Source organism: Lepisma saccharinum, chromosome 11, assembly GCF_977018435.1.
Source record: "Lepisma saccharinum chromosome 11, izLepSacc3.1, whole genome shotgun sequence".
In the NCBI taxonomy this organism is placed as follows: Eukaryota; Metazoa; Arthropoda; class Insecta; order Zygentoma; family Lepismatidae; genus Lepisma; species Lepisma saccharinum.
The window spans coordinates 42,806,982-42,828,661 of NC_139239.1; the positions used below are offsets into that span (position 1 = coordinate 42,806,982).

The 21,680-nt window shown below is 40.3% G+C and overlaps 1 protein-coding gene across 1 annotated transcript in view; it reads left to right on the forward strand.

Annotated features, from left to right (window-relative positions):
* LOC145994742 (regulator of G-protein signaling 7-binding protein-like) overlaps positions 1 to 21,680 on the forward strand; it is a 579,659-nt gene that overhangs the window by 248,949 nt on the left and 309,030 nt on the right. The window contains exon 2 of the mRNA XM_083130961.1: positions 15,708 to 15,874. Coding sequence (XP_082987087.1) covers positions 15,708 to 15,874 — 167 coding nt within the window. The remainder of the gene's footprint in view (positions 1 to 15,707; positions 15,875 to 21,680) is intronic.

The following is a 21,680-nucleotide window of genomic DNA, read 5'->3' on the forward strand; positions in this document are numbered from 1 at the left end:
AGGTGCTAGAAATGTCTACCGTAGACCTCGAGGCACGTGTGCAGACGATACCACATGTTCTGAAAAGCACGGGCGAGGACATCCTGCGGGATGGCCTGGATAGTTGCGATAATGTTGTTCTGGAGTTCTTCGAGTGTGTGAGGGTTGTTGCTATACACATATCCCTGTAGAGCTCCCCACAAGAAGAAATCACAGGGTGATACATCTGGAGAACGAGGTGGCCAAGGTTGGTTCGTGCCACGGCTAATGACGCGATAAGGCGGGAACACTGACTCGATGCGCGTGATCGTTTCTCATGCTGCATGTTCCGTGACTCCATCCTGCTGAAAGTAATCGTTCCTTCGCTTATCCTCAGTCAGTTGTTCAACAAACACAATACTGATGTAACGAGCCGAGTTCAAAGTCTCATGGAAGAACACGGGGAAGATGCGGCGTGACTACACGGCACACCAGACACCGAGTTTCTGGGCGTGCATTGGAACCTCCATGAACACGTGTGGATTGTCACCTGACCAGTGTCGCGTGTTCTTTGAGTTTATGTAGCCTGACAGATGGAAGCATGCTACATCGGAAATTAACAAGTAACGATCCTGCAGCACCTCCGGAGCAATATTGGACAGAAACCACTCACAAAACTGCACTCGAGCTGCCTTGTCAACATCCCGCTTCTGATGCATCACGGTAACTGAATGCGTGCAAGTTCAAGTCCTGCTTCAGGATCCGCATAGCGGTTGACTGGGACACCTGCAACTGCTGTGCCAAATGTCGAGATTGCGTGGACTGCGTATCATTAGCTGCGCTGCGTCGCCCACCTTTGCTTCAGTGCAGACAGTTTTTGGATGCACTTTTGGCCTATTCAGCACGGATTCGGTTTCCCGTCATTTTTCAATCCTTTGCTGGACCTCCATTCACCGCGAACTCCGTCGTAAACAAATCTGTACACTGTTTCCAAGAACCGAGGCGTGCATACGTCTCGACAACAAAGATACGCTGCTGCACCATGCTGACCCACCGAACCACACTCACAATTTTCCTCGCTGCTCAACTGCACTCAACTGACCTGCACGCTGTCTGCCTCAAGGTGACTACTAGACACTTTCTATTCAATCCCTACTCTATGCCATGTTGTCGAAAGTGCTTGGCACCGATATCCTGGAATGTTCTCTACCCCACTTCTCTCTTCGGTGTACCAGGGTTGGCTACATGCAAGGAGCACATTTTCCACGGGGCCTCTTTTAACAGACTCACCCTATATTACAAATGATTCATCGGGTTTTGCATGAATGTATTGCACAAAGGGTTACATAAAAAATAGTGAATTATACATTGTATGAAAATGCACATTTTCAATTTTCTTACACATCATTACAAATGTTCTATGTGCTCTTCTCGTGTTACACGACATACATCTATGCGGTAGTCAAGTTCGACCCATACACGTTCGAGCATGTCCCTGTCAATATTCACCAGCGCAGCAGTGATGTGATCCTGGACTTCAGGCAATGTTGTCGGCAAAGGTGGTACGTAAACATTGTCTTTCGCGTATCCAAAAAGAAAAAAAAAGTCAGAAACTGTATCAGGAGACCTTGGGGGACACCTGAAGAGTGCCAAATCATCCTGAGAGCAGCGCCCAATCCACCGGTTTGGAAGTTCCTCGTTGAGATGGCGACGCACTTCTCTATGCCAATGAGGCGGAGCTCCGTCTTGTGGGAATATGAAGTTGGGGATATCAGCTATCAGTTGAATAAACAACCAGTCTTGCAACATGTGTAGGTACATTGTACCAGCCACAGTTTTCCCAGTAAAAAATGTAGGGCCCGTACACTTTGCTACGTGAAACTGCACAGAAGATATTCACCTTTGGAGAACCTCTTTCAATCTCCACTGTAACATGGGGATTTGCCGTGCCCCATATGCGGACGTTGTGACGATTCACGTGACCGTTTACGTAGAACGTCGCCTCATCACTGAACACGAGTCGGTGGGTAAATTCGTCATCTTCCATTGCTTCTGGAAAAGTTCACAAAAGTTGCGTCTGATTGTGCGGTCAATTGGCCTTAAACGTTGCAGCAGCTGTATGCGATATGGTTTCTGATGTAATCGCTTGCGCAGAATCTTCCACAAAGTTGGCTGAGGAATGCCCAGTTCGCAACTTGCTCGACGTGTAGATTTCTTTGGGCTACGAAGGAATTCCTCTCGGACACACTCCACTGTTTCAACTGCAACACCTGGTCGTCCGGAGCTTTTTCCTTTACAAAGGCAACCTGTGTCCTTGAACTGTCGACACCACCGCAGAATGCTTTGGTGGGTTGTTGGCTGTAGGCTGTACTGTCTTTGCAACGCACGCTGCACGGTAGTGACGGATTCAGTCTTCTCATATTGGAACACACAAAATGCTTTCTGTTGATTAGTCGCCATTTCTCAAACTGTTATCATCCTGCCGCCTGGTGCATCACAATGAAACCTGCAATGACATAAACAATACTTTAAAATATGCTCTTTTCATTGGTTTTTAGTACAAACGGGTGGGCATTATATATTGAAGCTATAAGTATACTGTATTTTTATTAACCTTTTAAAATTACAAAAAGGTCAGATTATATTTTAATAGTGACATTTCAGTTGAACTATTGATAACTACAGGACAACAACCAAATCCATCTAAACCAAGATCATATTATTTTGTTTCAAATCCGCTTGACGCTCAAATAGGTTAATTAGGAGTGGGCCTGTAGTCGGATACAAAGCACTTTGCCTTGTGGCTCCATCTTTGATCGACTCCGGAGTTCCTTTTGGCGTTGGCGTTACCACTGCGCTATCTGGGAGATTAAGATCACGTTGCTTTCTTGCAAAGACAAAATACACAGTCTCCAGCATCGACCGAGCGTTCTGCAAGTTATTTAAACGTGAATATTTAACGAAGCTCTTGGAGGGAAAGCGCCGTAAAGGTCCGTGGGCGGAAGTGGATAATATTCCTTGCGTAGCAATATTTGCGTCTAGGTGGCTGAATGAAGATATAAATATTGATCTCGACATCGTACAAAGATTCAGAGCTGCATTTCGTGTACTATGTTATCCATGTGAGACGCGCTTGGAATAAAGGCCACGTTTTCTGTCTTGCGTGATAGAAGAATTAAACATTTGGATTTGAGTTTTTCTTTGTTTTAGGTACACTTTTGCACAGTTAAGCTAGTCGGAACTGGGCCTACAGTTTAAAATAGGGTCAGAACTACTATGTGCTTCCCCTTGATTACAAGGCTACGACGTAACTCTCTCTATTCCTATTTACGTTATCTTCCGTCTATTTACTACCTCCTGGGTTAATGAATGATGAACTGGTGAAAAGGATGATAGCCTACAGTAGCTATTCAGGTTTCCTTTAATCCAATATAATTGATTTGTATTTCAGACCATTTATTATTTCATGACAGAATAAATACATTTATTCCAATATAACTCTTTTGTGTCTTAGACTATTGACCGTTATACTAGTGGATTACAAGGCGTAGTGGTATCACCGTCGCCTTGTAATCAATGGGTTCCAAGTTTGGTAGCCTATGGAGGCACATAGTGGTTTGGATCCCACTTTAAACTGTACATCCAGCCCCGATTAGCCTCTGACTTGAAACTCGACTCATCTAATACATAACATACAATTCAACTCATTTAAGAATTTCAACATCTGGTAAAATATTGCAGAATGAAGAAATATAGTAGCTATTCCTTTTCTTTGAAGCATAATTTCACACTTGACACTTCCAAGTTTATACATACTTGAAACACTTACTTTCATACACGAAACAAAATCGAACTATCCAAAGAACATAGACACTTACAATTACAATACCAGACAAAAAGATAACTTCTACATTCCCAAAGTGCGGCTAACTGCATACCAAACAGGACCTTTTTACTCAGGCATCCAGTTATACAATATATTACCAAAAAGTTACAAAAATTTTGAAAGAACCACAATCTTTAAAAGTAAAGTGAAAAAATTGTTATAGGAATACACATTATATTCAGTTCAAGAATTTCAAGAATTAAATAACTTTATAAAATAAATTTAGATTGTATACAATATATAATATGTACTTTTACAGCACTAGTTCACTTCAAGAAATAATTTGTCATTGTATGTTTTACTATTATATTATGTTATATTATTATAAAAAAACTGCAAAATTAATGTATAGATATATATTATGTGCGATGTCAACATGTATTTTGTAATGTACATGCACCAATGCCCCTCAGGGGTACTTTCGGTGTGAAAATTGCTCAATAAACTCTATAAACTCAATATGGTTAGTGTGCAATAAGGAATCTGAAGTAGTAGTAATAACACTTAAAATGCAGTCGGTATCCCTCCTCCAAATTTTTTATTGTCCTTCTCCCCCACTTCCCTGTTTCTTGGCGCACCTTCTCCGGCATTTTTTCTATTGGTAAGTAAATTATATTGCCTGACATTTTTTTTACAGGATGTCGGCATAATTTAGAATTTCACAATCTCTAATAAATTTAAATCTCTGGAACTTTCCACCAGCGATGAACGTTTCCGCTAACCAGCCTTCTCTTGAAAAATACCATAGGTACCGCGACATTCGCTATCTCTACACCGCAGATTAGAAGTTTACAATTCTCAACTCTTCCTTGTCTTTGATAAAAGCGTATACGGGCATAGGCGGGATAAAAACGAGATAGAAAGGAAGGCCGTGGAAGAGAAAGATAAATAATAGTGCCGTTAGATTTAAGAGAGAGGCCCCGGTGATGAATGATGACGAGAGAAGACTCCCACCATAAATTCTACCACAAAGACAGGTGTCTCCGAGGAAAGGGATTTTTTTGTACAGGAGCGTGCATGGGTAATTTGTTCATGATAATGCATGGTCTTATCCGTAAAACGAGATTCGGCTAGGATTGTTGGTACTGGAACTAAAATTTTACACTCTGTCTCAGGAATATGTGGAGAAAGGCCACACGTAACGATAGAGAAGGGGAGAAAGCGATTGGACGAAGCTGCTCAAACGGCTGGTAACTACAGCAGCGTTTCCCCCTCCATGCACTCAATTCCCCCCTCACGCGTTCATTCGTTGAACCCTCTCCGAGTCCTACTTTCGCAGAGGACTTTTTTTGGTTCGCTTGCTCTAAAGATTACCGGGACAGAGTGTAAGAACTATCATTCGCAGTCACTATTAGTTTATCCTAACGTAGTATGCAATGTCGTGGTGTAATGGGTGCTGCCTACGTACAAGGATACATGATTTTTCTATTCTAGCTTTTGAAGATTTGATCTCTTGAAGCTAACCGTGATCGGTGATTGATTGATTGATTTGGTGTTTTAAGTCCACATTATGCACAGTAAGGGTAATCGGGACTGGACCTACAGTTTAAAGTGGGATCCGAACAACTTGTGCCTCCACCGGGTATCGAACGCGGGACCCCTTGATTACAAGGCGACGACGCTACCGCTGCGCCCTCGGGGAGGCCCCTGTGCTTGGTGAGACTGATTACATGTATTATAAATAAACCCTGTATTTTGGATACTATTAATTAATTTTCACATCGCAAATTATTGTAGCATGTGTAAATATGTAAGAGAGCTCTTTGTAGCTTTCGAAATAAATTGTAAAAAGAAAGCGTCTACAGAAAGAACAATCGAATAAAAATACATAGCTTCTTTTGTACTTTTTGTACAAGAGAACATATTGTGTAACTCGCTACGTACAGGAAAGTAGCTTTCTTGCCCACCGATGCCAAGTTTCTAGGTGTTTTGCCCAAACCTAAAAGCGAAACGAAAATATGTAATCAGACAGGGGTGGGGTGAAACTCCAGCATCTTTTGTATTTTTTTGGTCTTCAGCCTGTCTTTCGAGTTGGCAGTCCATTTTAGGTGACCGTAAGCACTATGCATCTCATTGATTAAAAAATATAACATCACTGAGCCACAAATTTTCTTCATCATGTTTGAGAGATCGAAAATATAGCAAAAATGATCAAGATAGGAAAAAATACCGAAATATGTTGTTTTATGTAAAGTAAATTAGCTAATATGTAAAATATGTAATATCCTGGCAAATATGTAAAATATATGTAGTCACTCGGGGGAATACGCCCAACCTTTTTTTGGCGGTTTATAGTTTCGCGAAATGAAGGAGTGTCACAATGAAAAGGATGTCAAATGAAAGCTACATGTTTTGTTATTGTTATTTATGAGTTTTATTACTGTAAGTCTTCTAGCAAAATAACCATAGAAAAATAAACAGATGAACGTCAATTTGGGCAAATTACCCCGTGTTCAGGGTAAAATGCCAACCCATTACGGGTAAAATGCCCAATGCAAGAAACAATTGTTGTAATACTTGACATGACATATTTAAAGGAAAATAATACACAGCATTAACTGGAAGACTATTAACGTTTGTTTAGTAAACAGAACATAATTTGTACACACAAGCATAGCGTTTCTAACAACATTTATTTTGAATTTACCATAGCCTCTTTTACTGTTTACATTTGTGAGAAATTGCATTGCACTTTGAACACATGGACGTGAATTTGGTACATATTTCATGCATCCACATACTACAACAAACACACTGGATCCAGACACATTGTGGTTCTTTCTTCTCATAATAATGCCCATGGGCATATTGTAGTTAATTTCTGCGGGCATATCACCCCACAGCTACAAGCAGAAAATTGAATCACTGGGTTGGGAACTCTAAGCACCATGCGGCAGTTTCACTCTGCAGATATGTTTCCCTGACTCTTGATCTTTACACCAAATATAATTCAGTTTCTTTCTCTCTTGGGAATATTATTGCACACTGTTAATACAGCAACGTCCAAAAATTATTACCTCAAAAATTGTCTTCTTACCTCATGAAATTAACCCTGAATGGCTTCAGAATCTTCTCACAAGCTCCAAACTTGCTGCCTCGTCTTACCACGGAGGGCGCTTTCAAACAAGAGTCGCAGAGTTGCCTTAACATTAACGTTGCGCGAGATACGAGGGGGTGGGCATTTAACCCTGATGGGTATATTTCCCCGAGTGACTCTAATATAAAACTTATGCAAAATTATGTCAGTTATATAATTCATTGATATTTTCCTGTTCAAGGTATGTATCTAGAAAGGAATAGAATATGTAATTACATACAAATCCGGACTCTAATTATAAAATAACAATTAAATGAGTGTTTAAAATGCCCTTTTCTGTCCCTCCACATTCAAGATAGAAGATTAGTAGCCAGGTGTCCTATACTCTGTCCCCGGAATCTGTGGAGTAAGGCCGCGCATAACGGCAGAGAAGGGGTCAGAGTGAAGCAGTACATGCTTCAGACGCTTTCCCCCTGCATGCAAACCCATTCCCTCTCACATGTTCATTGGTGGAGCCGTCTCGCGTCACTACTTGCGCAGAGATTCGTTTTCGTTCGATTGCTCTAGAGATGGCTGGAACAAGGTTATAGATACGTATTCTGGGAAAGATATTTACCTTCAAGTTTAATCCACAATAAAAACCAGGGCGTTAACAACAAAACAAAGAGCGATTATAATGTAATCTACACGTAGTAGAATATTGCAGTATTTTTAAATTTCTTGGTTTTTGTTTTCTTGTACTTCATTTTTTTGTGAAGATATAAATGCGTTATGTATGGGAATTCGCCTAGAAGCCTCTTTCAACCACTACCAGGCAACCTTCATCATAAATGGTGGAAACTATAGCGAGCTAGAAGTGGAGCCAAAAGTAACCAACATACAAGAGAATATACCAAAGTGCGAATTTAATGCTCTTGTATTACATAAGTTTATATATGACAAGTAGGGCGAGAAAATTGCTTAGTACACGCGAAGTATTGATTATGAAGTTCCATACGCCTCAGTTTTATGCTTACGCGCGTCCACGCAGGTTATGAAACCCTTGCCACGCTATTTTATTGGCCTTTCGCGATGACATCACAGGAACACATTTCCTTGTCAAAAGTAACGGACTGAATATCGACTGCGTTCAACAGGTAGGCTCTCTGTTTTACGTAACGGTTGTCCATTACAGTTCTCTGAGACAAGTTGCTTCTTGGGTGACAGATTTTGTTGCTCTTCCTATTCGCAGTATTTGCATATCCCTCGTGTGCTTAGTCATGGTTCACACGTTTCGGTGTGTAAATTGACACCTCCATGAGTATTACCTTATTCGAGTAGTCGCGTGTATCTGTTTCAAATCAAGTGCTGTAGGATCCGGTAACGTTCCATACTCTGTCCCTTCTATCTCTGGAGTAAGCGAACGAAAACAAGTCTCTGCGCAAGTAGTGACGTGAGACGGCTCCACCAATGAACACGTGAGAGGGAATGGGGTTGCGTGGAGGGGGATAGCGACTACAGTTACCAGCCTTCGCAGCAGCGTGTACTGCTCCGCTCTGCCCACTCGATTCTCCTCCTTCTCTGCCTCTATCCGCGGCCTTGCTCCAGAGATTACCGGGACAGAGTATAGTTAGACTGTGCATTAACCTTCGTGCATAAACGGATTTCAAGCGGGATACCGATAATTACAGATATCATGCGTTTGCTTTCTAATATGTGGAGTATGGCAATACCTGTAGTTAATGAAGGTCCACCAGTTTCTAACCAGTGACTTCTTAAGGAGCAATATTTTGTAAGTGTAGAGCATCATTTTGAATTGAGGCGTAAACAAATCTTGCTTCAGGCTCACTCCACGTCAAATCAACCCTCAAAATATTTTTTAACCTTCATCATTCAGATTTTAAAAATTTTTCATTTATTCATCATACCTATCAAGGGGTCAAAAATTACAAAATTTCAGATCTCTTGGGCTCTTACGTTTTTGAGCTCCTTACTTTCAAAAAATCAAAACCACAAAATTTTTACATTTTGAAATCTTTAAACAGCTGTAGATGAAGAACTATTTGACCTAGAGAGCTCAAATTAGTGTCGTTCTCTTCTGTTTTAATGGGATTTAATTTGAAACGCAACATGACTGTGATATTTGAATTTTGTAATTTTTCACAATCTCAATTTTTTAAATCTAAAAAGCATCCCTTATAATTTAAAAAATGTTTTTAAGACATCAATTGACTATTTTTGTGCAAAATTTGATAATGGGAAGGCGATGGGTCCTTGTGCATGAAATTTGCTAAATTTGTTGACGTCCATGTTAAAACCGTACCTGGAAGCTGAATGGTTGATGTTGAAGTCTTCAAATCTACTTTATAATTTTTGAACTACAAATAATATGAAAATGCGACTATAACCTGCCTTACAAGTAACTGGAAATTATGATTATTCTCTAAGCTTTAGTGCTGTGTTCAATATTTTAACGGTGTTTTCATCAGCGGGAATGCCATTGTCAAATGAACAAATGAACATGCCTGTAATTGTGTGATTGAAAACATGGTGATGAGAGTTGTGAAGTTATTTATGAAACTGGCCGTAGTGCAAGACCCGGAAATCACCAAACTCAGAAATTTGGCAAATAGTGTAACACCTGTAATTCTCCTTACGTGACCCGGCCTTCGTGGCGGAGTGGTTAGCACAGCGCGTTACGATTCCAGGGGTCTCGGGTTCGAATCGCAGCCTGGGCATGGTTGTTCTTTATGAATGTCCCTTCATCCATTCCAGCATATCAATGTCAAAAATATATTTTAATGTAGCTCGTGCAGTGTCTTATATTATTAAATAGTTTTTTTAATATATATACTACACATATTTACTACATATAAATCGGTTCCCAGGTTATTACTATTCGATAACGTCACGCCACGCCACTGATAAATACACTAAAATTGTGCAAGAATCGTAACACCAAAGAGTTCCACTATCTTGTTCACAGCTTCTATCTTTCGTATTAACTTGGAATCTGTCGGAGGTACTCCCGACTCTGGACGTATTAAAGTTGCCGGAGATCCTTATGCTCGATTGCGTCCTCTAATGAAAAGCAAACACATTTAGAACTCCACCGTTGAATTTCAAGGTCGAATTCTTTGGCAATTTCCTTCTTAAATATTGTCTTCTATCTCCAGGCTCCGGTGGAAATCATCTTGTGGAATGAGGCACTTTCCTTCTGCCCTGTAAACATACCTGCTCCAACTCGTAAAATGAAGTTGGTCATTTCTGGATGAATTAAATTGAGTTTCTTCGTCAAGGACTCGGCGACCCATCAATCAATTATATTAAACTTTGTGCCCACTGGTTGTTTGCTTTATGCCAACCATTCTTGCAGCTTCATCATTTCGAGTGCTTGTTCTGTGTTTGACTAATGCCAACGAAGAAGAAAGAGAATTGTTTCCAGAATACGAAAGGTTTACAAAAAGAGATGAAGCCATTTATTTTTTCCCTAGACTCTACATTTCTACACCCATTCCCAACTGGAAAATGACCCCCTCGTTTGAGAACATACCCTTGATAATATATATATCATTGTTGTTCGTTTTCTTATTCAGTTTCAGTATGAAAACTTGAGCTCCAGACAGAGTAACCATGTGGATATCTCACTCACAAAGTTTTGGCTAAGTCTGCAGGGCCTATGGTTTAAAGAGGGGTCCAAACCAGTATGTGCTTCCACCCAGAACCATTTGATTATTACTCGACGATGCTATCACTACGTTATCGGGGAGGTCACTGGTTAGCGCTCTCGCCTTTGGTGCGAGGGGTCCCGGATGCGATCCAGCCTTTACCTCCCAGCGTTGCCCACCGGTACCCATTTATTAAAGTCTGGATGAACACCACAGACACTCAAGTTGAAAGTGTCATTTTCTTATAAATATTTCCTCTTATGACTGTGGCAACGTAGATTTATTTTCAACTTGCCATGGCTATCTAGTCAGTCGTCCCTTTACACACGAACACTCATGCACAGGTCGGGACTCGAATCTGGAGCATTTATAATCCAGATCATGAGTAGAAATCTTGATGCCCTCGTGTGTTGATTATTGCATATAATTGAAAATTTACAGTCAGTGAGACAAGAATCAAAATTTGACCGTTTTATTAACTCCTTGGGTTGCAAAGACTGACAAGATTTTTCTGGTAGAATTTTAGTCAAGTCAAGTCAAGTCAAGTCAAGATTTCATGTGATGTGAATGTTAAAGCAGTAGCTTTCTGTGGAAATTGCACGATTCGAGATGACGGCCTCTAACTGCTCAGATGCATTGAAACATCAATAATTTATCTTATATTGTAGCTAGAAACTATTGTCTTTTATAGAATACTAACAACTAATAAGTTACATTTTAAAGTTCATTTTTACTTTCCTGTTGGTATCCCCGATGGCGCAGTAATAGCGTCGTCGCCTGGTAATCATGGGGTCTCGGGTTCGATGCCCTGTGGAAGCACATCCCACTTTAAACTGTAGGTTCAGTCCCGATTAGCCTTACTGTGTATAAAGTGTTTTACACCAAATCAACCAACCAAATCATTTTTAACTTTCACTTCGTCTGGTTCGTCTGGATTAACCTTCGAATGAAAGGAACCACACCGATGGTGCAGTCGTACCGACGTCGCCTGATGTCAAGGGTTCCCGGGTTCGTTGGACCCACATAATGAATAGGATCTAACTTTAAACTGTGTTTCAAGTCCTGATTAGCTTGTCTGTGCATAAAGTGAGCTTTAAACAAAACTCAAACCCTTGAATGAACAATATAACTGAAATTTGTCAACAAATAAGGGCACCCGAAACATGATTATTCCATTGTAAGCAAGAGAGTTACAAACAAATGTGTTACTTCGGAACGGCCTGAAATACATTAGAACGTTACACCCTGCGGAAAGAGAATGGTAAGTATCTAGAAATTTCGGGGCCAGGGACATATGTAGTCTTCTTTTAGAAAAATGGAAAATATTTTTATAAGTTTTGTCTTGCTTTATACTTAGTTGAATAAAATATGTATTTCGTACTACTCTGTAACAGAAGTTTGAATTATTCAACATGTCGTCAACATGACAACCCAAACCCACTGTACATCACAATTAATTGCAATAACATGCCACAATGACTACCATGCCCGAGATCCAGGTTCGATCCCCAGTAGGGGAAAACCGGGATTTTTCCACCTGTTCAAGGGCTATGTGCCCACCCAGCATGGATTTTATAAAAATGTTGTGTCACATTGATGATTTTTTCAACATAATTTCAAGATCATTTTTTCTAATCTTCTCTATAAACTCATTCCTTAATCCATCGTATTTTTTTGGATGAATGAAAGGTTTTTTTTATAGCCAGCGTCGTATAAAGTGGGTACCTTTAGGAAACTCTGAGGGTAAAGGCGGCCAGCGGCATGGTGCTGATCACATCACCCGAACCTTCGGCCGTGATCAAGAAAGTGTGGGGTCCTAACTCCACACTCCCTATACGTCTTCATGGCGTGGTGCAAAGCACAGGGGAGCACTTTACTTTTGTCACAATATGCTCATATTTGTATCATGCATTGTGTTTGTTACTTCCCAAAGACTTAAATCCTGCTCGGAAATTTTAAGGAAGGCAATGTGACCCTTCGTCTACCTTAAGGTCAAATTCATGTCCCAGGAGAAAGTTGAAGGAAAATAGTGAAACTACAATCTTCTTAAACCAATTGTGTTCCAACATGTCTGTAAATATACCTGTATCGAAGGTTTAATTGAACTTTGCCCTATTTTACACATTTTAAGAGGATTCACCTTAAGACAGTAAAATGCAATTGATAAGATGTTAGGTCTCTAGTAACGGCGGGGAGAGTCACAGATGTTATCATTCAGTATTAGTCGGTCGGTTTTAGAAATCCGTAAGCAATGAAACATTGATTTACCTGTTTCTGATCAGTGTCCGTGGAGCATATGCCGGTTACACTCCAGGTTTATTGATGTAGAAATATTTGTCCTCATTGACTCGTCAAATTCACAGCATAACTACCAATCTGAAAGTTTAGTGGTCTTCTTCTTATGACGTAGGAATCTGATAAGAAGTTATTTCCCGAAAAACGTCTGGAGCTAAAAACATGAAAATGTTTCTAATATTAATTATAATCAAATCATTGACAGATGACGCTGTGTGTATTATACATACATTTCGTTATTGGTGTTTTGCGAAGATCTTAATAAATGAACAATGAGCACACCTAGCATATAAATATAAAACATATACATATAATACAACGTTGACGAAGCCACGGGCAGATCGGAAGAAGCAGCAGAGCTCATTGCTAGTTCAATTACATTTGTATGTTTTATGGAAAAATACAATTATGGTATTCATTGTAATAATATTTCTTGTTAGTAGAATATTCTTATGATATTTACGTTTTTCCTATTCCTGTTTAACTGACAGAATGGCATGTACAGTGGAAAGTGCTACCTCCCTTTGGGTGCAAATCCTTTCCGCGACTGGGCCTCCCCATGGCGCAGTGGTAGCGTCATTGCCTTGTAATCAAGGGGTCCCGGGTTCGATACCCGGTGGAGGTACAAGTGGTTCGGATGCCACTTTAAACTGTAGGCCCAGTCCCGATTAGCCTTACTGTGCATAAAGTGGACTTAAAACACCAACTCAAACCAAACCTTTCCGCGACTGAATTTATAGGGTAATGGGTTATTTTTATAATTGTGAATCAGAACAGCAAAGATCTTCCAATGTAGATGACAATCATCGTATATTATTATAACCTCCTTTACAATACATTTTTAATTATTATTAATTCGCATGCATATATATATTTAAAATCTTCTTCTTTAAATATTTATGTCCTTAATATTCAAGTGATATTCACTCATAGACGAAGTTAGTCTTTACACACCATGGTAGATATTTTACTTCTTCCTTTCTTCACTGGAGCAGACTTGATTCCTTCCTTGGCTTGGGCTGACTTATTTGACTGCACGGACTTCGTTCCTTCTTTGGCTTAGGCTGACTTCTTTGACTGGCACGGACTTCCTCCTTTTCTTGGCTTGGACGGACTTTCTTCCGTGGCTGGGTTGTGAAATTTACACACGAGGGTCATTCGGATCGTTTATTGTAAGACCCTCACATATATATATTTCTTCTGCCGTAACTTAAATCCAAAGATTTCAAAGTGTATTGTGGTCTTTCCTTGACCTTTTCTATATCTCGAGTAAGTCCTAATGGGTCTTGTAAGGAAACCGGAGGCGTTATCTCTTCTCCTCCGTTTTCGATTCTTCTTCTCGTTATGAAGTCCTTAACTCTTTTTCTAGTCCTTTTTCCTCTAATCTTTGGCATCTGGATTTAACTAAACTAAAGTTTTCGACCCCTAGGGCGTCGGCTGGAACGCGCCGCCAACTAAACTTTCTAGCCACAAAGTGTGATCTCGGTGTCACGGCTAGAATCGGTGCCGCGATTGTGACGCGCAGCCTAGGTGCTATGGTGCCGCGATTGGAACGCGCGTCCGCTGGTGTATATCAACACTTCCACACGGGATTTGTATATACATTAACAGGTTAGGATATGTTAGTAGACACAAATTTGCATTGGTCTCTCAACTTCTTACAATTTTATACATATGTATTTATATATGAGGTAGTAACATCCATTATTCAATCCATTTTTTTCTTTTTATATTAACAATCATTATTAGCTTTCTTATTCCTCGTATTTTATATTCTTATTAACAATTTTATGAGCAGGAACATTAATTTTAACTTTTCAGTTTCGTGCTGCCATCTATATCTGACTTCATTTAACTTTTCGTCCATATAGCTCTCCAGGTACGTAACAAAAGAAATACTTCCTCAATAAGACTATACTGGTATTAAGGTTCTATGGAGAAGTATTTTTTTCTATGACTGTACACAAGATATGAACCTGATATTACAATAAACGCTCCACTAACCAAGTCCTTTAACCGCTTTGAACGTGGACGAAAAAATTAATTTTTTGAACGTGCAAATGAAAAATGAAGCAAAAGAAGCTTGTATGAAGCATGTTATTACAGGCGTAAAATCATGCAATAAACTTAGCCGTTTTAAAGTAACTGCATAGAATTGTTTGGCCACCTGTATCAATTAATGTGCGGATTATAACTATCGTTCACTCCCTTTGTATAGCGAGAACCCTATTAAGCTCCGTTATAGAGATGTATCCCGATAAAAAATTGCTATTGATAAAAATTAATTGAAATTCTGCATCCAGTTACATTTTCGATTCATGGCATCAATATAATTTTCAATGAAATATTATTTTCAATACTTGTGACAGTAGATATTAATGGTCCAGTCAACAGAGCGTGTTCTATTGGGAGTAAGTGGTGCCATTATTTCCATTCATATTCAGCGGCACTAGGGCTTACCCAGCCTCTCATTTAAGACAGACTGAGCGTGGTACGTAAATGGACAGGCAATAGTCTTACGTTTTTATATTTAAGTTTGCTGCAGTAAACTTATTTAACCCATTACAAATAAGAGCGACAACTTTACCTGTTCGTCGTTATTTAGAATGAATAAGGCAGGAAACCCGTTGTGAACGGTCGGCACGGCACCTGTGAAATACATTATGAACGGTCGGCGCGGAACAGCACTAGCCTATGTTTGAAATAGAAAGAGCTAATTGGAAGAGGAGTTCATGCTAGTAGTTGCGAAGCGTGGTCGAAGTTACTGGTCTTTCAAGGCAAATAGATTTTTAAAGTCATACATAAAAATTTAATTTGTGGGAATTGTCATGAAGAACCATCGCCAAGTAGAAGAAAATAAAATGTATGAAATTGCTCATTTCAGATGATTCTGGAGATCAACAGCCAGGTGGCTCTATTCCGGGACCTCCTGATTCATATAGGGCAACAGAAGGACTGCCCTGAACTCCGGGAGAAGATCCGGAAACTCCGGCGACAGTGCGTGGAGGCGTGCAAAAACACCAATCAAATTCTTCTGCCGCAGATTCGAAGGTAAGAAAATATTGCTCTTACTCTGTATTATTATCATGCTGATGGTTACGCTCTGGAACCTTGGATATATCAGATAAGGATATATAGAGCATTCCCTGACATTCGCTACACGAGACTCGGCGGCAAGCTGCCCGGCGTCAGGGCTTGTCTTTCCCGGTGAACGGGGTCCGCGACAGTCGCACGCTACAGTCTGTTTTTTTTCGCTCTCCCTGCCTTCGCTCTCTTTCCCTTTCTGTTGACGTTGCAGAATGACGCCAGTATAATCTTCCCTCGAAAGTTGTGTTGTGCCGTGTCCGTGTTGAAGATTGTGGCTTAATATGACACCACAAAAGTTTACATTACAACAAAAGATTTATCTTGTCGATGTTACTTGGGAAAGAGGAATTGTGGAAATGTGCGACGACGTTTTGCAACGAAATTTCCTGGTGTTCCCGTTCCACATAGGACCACTATATTAAACCTCGTAAAAAAGTTTAAAGTAACAGGGTCAGTTCTGAATAAAAGTGGGAAGAAAAACCCACGTGTACTTACTGAGGAAAAACTCAATGAGATAGGACAAAGGTTAGAACAGTCTCCTCGGAAATCTATCCGCCGCCTCTCACAACAAACGGGTGTTTCAAAAACCCTCAAGGTCCCCAGATTTGTCAGCCTGCGATTTTTTTATGGGGAAATCTAAAAAATAAAGTATACAAACACAATCCGCACACCATCCGTGAGTTAAAAGAGAGTTTTATACGAGATATCGGGAGAATTACAGTAGACGAACTTGCACGTGTAAATGCCAATTTGCTTCGGAGATGCCAGGAATGTGTTGCAGCAGAGGGACATCATTTTCAACACCTTTTGTATTCAAGGTGAAAGGCATTGCTCTGTGGGAATGTTTTGTAAAGAACCATATCCCCTACCTTGAAGGAAGAGGGTTGCCTTTTGGGGTCATATCTGGCTCTCCGAGTAGCCCAAGCCTTTTGTAAATGGTGAAAACCCTGAGACCAACATTTAGCACGGTCAGCAGAAGGAGGACCGGCCAATTCTGAGTCGGATTGAAATTCCCAAAAAAAAATTCATGGGCCCATCGATGTCCCGTCCAAACAATATTTGTGATGGAGAAGTTTGAATGCTATCATGTACTGCTGTATTAAAGGCAAAGGAAATAGCATTTAAGTGTACATCCCATTTGGTGTGGTCATCGGAATGATACGCTATTAAGGAGGCCTTTAAGTTACGAATAAATCGTTCAGCCAATGAGGGATTTGGGTAGTAGGAGCTAGTATAAATATGTTTCACCCGAGATTCAAACAAAAAGGAATTAAAGTGACGGGATCGAAAATAAGAAGCATTATCCGACACCAGTTCGCAAGGAGCCCCAAACGCGAGAAACAAGGAGCGAAGCTTTTCCACTATCTGATTTGATGTAGGTCCCCGAAGAGGATAAAGAGAAACCCATTTTGAAAAGGCATCCACCACTACTAGAATATAAGAATGACCCTTTGACGAACGCACAAGAGGACCCACAAGATCAATATATAAGCGTCGCCAAGGATGTTTTATGATCTCAGATGACAAGAACCCCGGAGGTTTGCGTATGGCCAATTTAGCCTTTTGACAAGTATCACAAGACTTGACATAGGCTTTAATATCTTGAACACAGGATGGCCACCAGAAGACTGACATTATTTTCTTAGTACATTTTTGAATACCCAAATGTGAACCTCCCATAGGCGTGTCGTGATAATAGCGACAAATCAGATGTTGAAGAGTGTGAGGTACAACAACTAAGGAAGCTGTAGAGCGTGGAGGTTGCCAAACAAGTAAGTCATGATACAGAGCATAATGTTTATATTTTTGACCTGCACGTAATTGTTCTACTATCGGTTGTAAACTTGAATCTTTTTGTTGGAGATCAAAAATATCGGATTTACTAAAGGGGATAATTTGGAATTTAGGTGCCGCACAAGCGAGAGAGGTAACGGGTAAGGAAGAAACCTGGAATTCCTCAGGTGAGTACATCCGAGACAAACAATCTGCAACAGGATTTAGTCGAGAGGCGATATGTTCGACTGAATACGAAAATCGCGACAGGTACAGCAACCATCGCCAAAATTTGCCATATTGCTCAGGGTGTCGTAGAAGCCAGGAAAGAGCCTGATTATCGGTCTGAAGAGTAAAATGCTTCTCTGTTAAATAAGTCTCGAACTTTTTGAATCCATAAACGATCGCGCAACATTCGGCCTCGTATATGGATTGTCGACGTTCCATATCGGTCCGCTTACGGGAAGCAAACGCAATAGGGCGTAAAGACCCATCGGGCATACGTTGATTAAGAGTAGCCCCTAATGCCAAACCCGAAGCGTCACATTGGAGGACAAATTTCTTAGAAAAGTCCGGTAAAGCTAAAACCGTATGTTCAAGAAAAACCTGCTTGAGGTGATCAAATTGTTGTTGGTCACTCTCGGACCATGTGAAGGCTATGCCCTTTTTCTTTTTATCTGTAAGAAAAGAAGTCAATTCTGAATATGATGGAATAAAGCGGGAATAATATCCCAATAATCCAAGAAGACGCTGCACAGCTTTAAGGTTCCTAGGAGGAGGTATGTCCTGAATCGCGGAGATGCGATCGGGATCTAAGAGAAGCTGTCCCTCACGTAAAATGTATCCTAAGTATTTGACTTCCCTTTGCATCCATTTGGACTTAATAGGATTAACAGTTAATCCTGCTTTTCGAAATGCTTGAAGAACCAATTGTAGATGTTGCAGGTGAGTTTCCTCATCCGGACTAAAGATCAAGACGTCATCGGCATATGTAACCAGGAATTTAAATTTATATGGACCCAAAATTTTATCTAAGGCACGCGTCAAAAGTTGAGTACCCAGATTGATACCAAAGGGAACCCTGGTATACCGGTATTGACCGAAAGAGGTGACAAACGCCGTTAAGTCTTTACTGGGCTCATCCAGCCGTATCTGATGGAAACTTTGACAGAGATCCAAGCAAGAAAATACCCGAGCCGATTGTAAATGTTGAAATATCAAATCAATACGGCTTTGTGGAAAGTTGTCATAGGCGATCAATCTATTTAGATGCTTGTAACTACAAACCAGGCGATGTCCACCATCCTTCTTATCAACGAGGAAACAAGGGGATGCGTAAGGAGAGGCGCACGCTTCTATGATGTTCTGATCCATCAACTCCTGAATTTGTTGACGTAGAATGGCCGTTTGTGTAGGGTTTAATTGAAAGGGCTTAGAACGAAAGGGAACGTTAGTAATTAAAGGAATAGACACAGGTTCCAGTGTACAACTGCCAACACGTTCTGTAACTACATCATCATATTCGCTTAATAAACTTGTTATATTAGAGGGAACCTCCATTAAATGAGGAGGGCTATCGTCTTCCGGAGACCGTGTCTGGTGTTGCGCGGTGGGAGGTACGGACGAGGCAAAAGGGATGTGATCAGTGGAATAGGGAAAAGAAACAAGTAAATGTTCAAAAGAAATAGTACCCTTGGAATGAGAAAAAAAATCTGAACCAAGGATAACGGGAAGGGGTAAATTTTCTGAGATCCAAAATTTCCATTTCCAGGACAAACCCTGTAACTTCAAGGTCAATACAACACTTGTGTCAAGGCGTATAGCCTGACTATTTACCGTTTGTAACGTACGAATAGTGTCTGTACGAACGGGAGGTCTGGGGAGTAAGCTGGCCAAAAATCCCCTCGCAATCAAGGACACGGAACTTCCCGAATCGAGAAGGATACGACTCGGTATAGAATTCAAGGTGGCATTAATAATCGGTACAGCTGTCTCAATAATAGTCAAGGGGTGTTCAATATGCGTTAAGGTGGTAACCGCTGGTACCGAAACGTGTTCAGTGCCCAAATGTGAACACATAGGAGTCGGTAAATTCACACTAGTTCGTGGCCCCACATGAGAAGGAAACACGTCCGACGTATCCAAGGTTTCCAGAGGAGGGGTAGGAGAAGGAAATGCAGATCTAGTCGGTAGTGGATGTTCTACAGGAACAAGTAATGGGGTTGGAGGTGAGGCACCCAAGTGTGGGGTGTATTCCTCGGCTTGTTGCTCTACACGACGTAATTCCATGGGCCATATTTCTCTAGATAAATTTATGAAATTGACCATAGAAGTGGGCCGATTAAAACCCATTAAAAGTAGACGGGTGGCATCTTGTAAATTCAACAGGACCGATTCCAAAAGACTAGATTCGGACCAATCAATGGGTAATATGTGAAAGGCGTCGAAAATGTCATGCAAATAGCTAGAAAGAAATTCATCGGTTTTCTGAGGACGCATTAGATATTTGTTCAATAAGATCTGCAATTTTGAAAAGGGAACCAAACGATACCAAATAACTCGTGTGAACGTTGGCCAAGGAAATTTCTCAATAAGAGAGGTGTACCAAACCTCCCGAAGTAGTCCCATAGTGGATGAAAACGCCATTAACAATAAGGATTCTAAATCCAAAAGATTAAGTTTAAAGGTTTTATGTATAGTTAGCAAAAAAAGAAACAATTTGTCGGGGTCTGAACCATCAATATGCGGTAAAGCTTGTAAAAGTTCTGTTGCTGCGGTATATCTAATATGGTTTGTAACCTGTGAATAGTCGGGAGGTAAAAAAAGTTCTCTAGGTGTATGAAGATGCGGGGTCTGCTGAAAAGGGGAAGGTTGTATAGTCACTGGCGGAAATGGGAAGGTCGACGAGCCGTACACACGGTCAGGAAGAGGGGTTGACATTATTGAAACCACTCGAAAAATCTGTTCCAAAAGCAAAAGAGTAAATAACCAAAAGAAAAGATTAAATGGTACTATCCCATACGAGATAACCATACGGAACTGCAACATAAGGAAAATATAAATATAAAAGAAATATAATCGACTGCAGACCTTTTGTAAAACCAGCTAGCCGCAAATATTACAAAACTAGACGACCAGGAAAGGAAAAAAGTTCTAGTGGGGGGTGGGAAAATCTGCTGTATTGCTAACCAAATTGCAAAATGAGGGAAAAAAATTTTTTTTTTCCAAAATTAAGGCCAATAAATTCTTCCTTTTGCAAAAAAAATAAATAATATAGATAAGGTACAACCAAACGTCCCGAAAAGGGGAGAAAGAAAAAGATTCTAATGGGGGGGGGGGGCGAAAAAAATTTTATTAAAAAAAAGGAAGTGAATCCAAGCTTTTCTTACTTTTCTTTCTTTTAAGGCGTAAAGCGGAAAAATGTAAGTCTGGAAAACCAGATCTGCTACCAAAACTTTGTAACGTATTAGGTGGGCGCTCAATCAAATAGCAAAAAATGGGAGAAGACGTGCAATTAGGCCGTGGACGCGAATTACTCGTGTCCGACCTAACAGTTACAAATGTAGTTGTTTGAGGTTAATGGTGCGTAATTTGTACGACCGCCCCAGTCTCAAACGAGAACCAATTTATTCGATACAATGCGGCGCACTAAACAAGTGACTTCTTCGTATCGACGTCAAGGACTTGCCCCTCTCTTTCTCTATTGTAATCACGTAAGCCTTAAATTAAACATAAGCATTGCCACGACTCCCTCTTCGAACAACCAAGTTCATTTATGTACAATCTTAATCTAAGGTGCAGTTTTGGTATGAGAAACAAACGCTTACTACAAAAATTAGTTTGCGACGCGAGGTCAATTTTATTATATTAACCTCGCAACGAAGAATGGTTAATATCTTTTCTCATTCAAATAACAAATACATCCACATAACTACAACCATTCTTTCTTGATGAATTAGACAATGTTCAAAAGTTTGACATACCCTTGTAACAACAT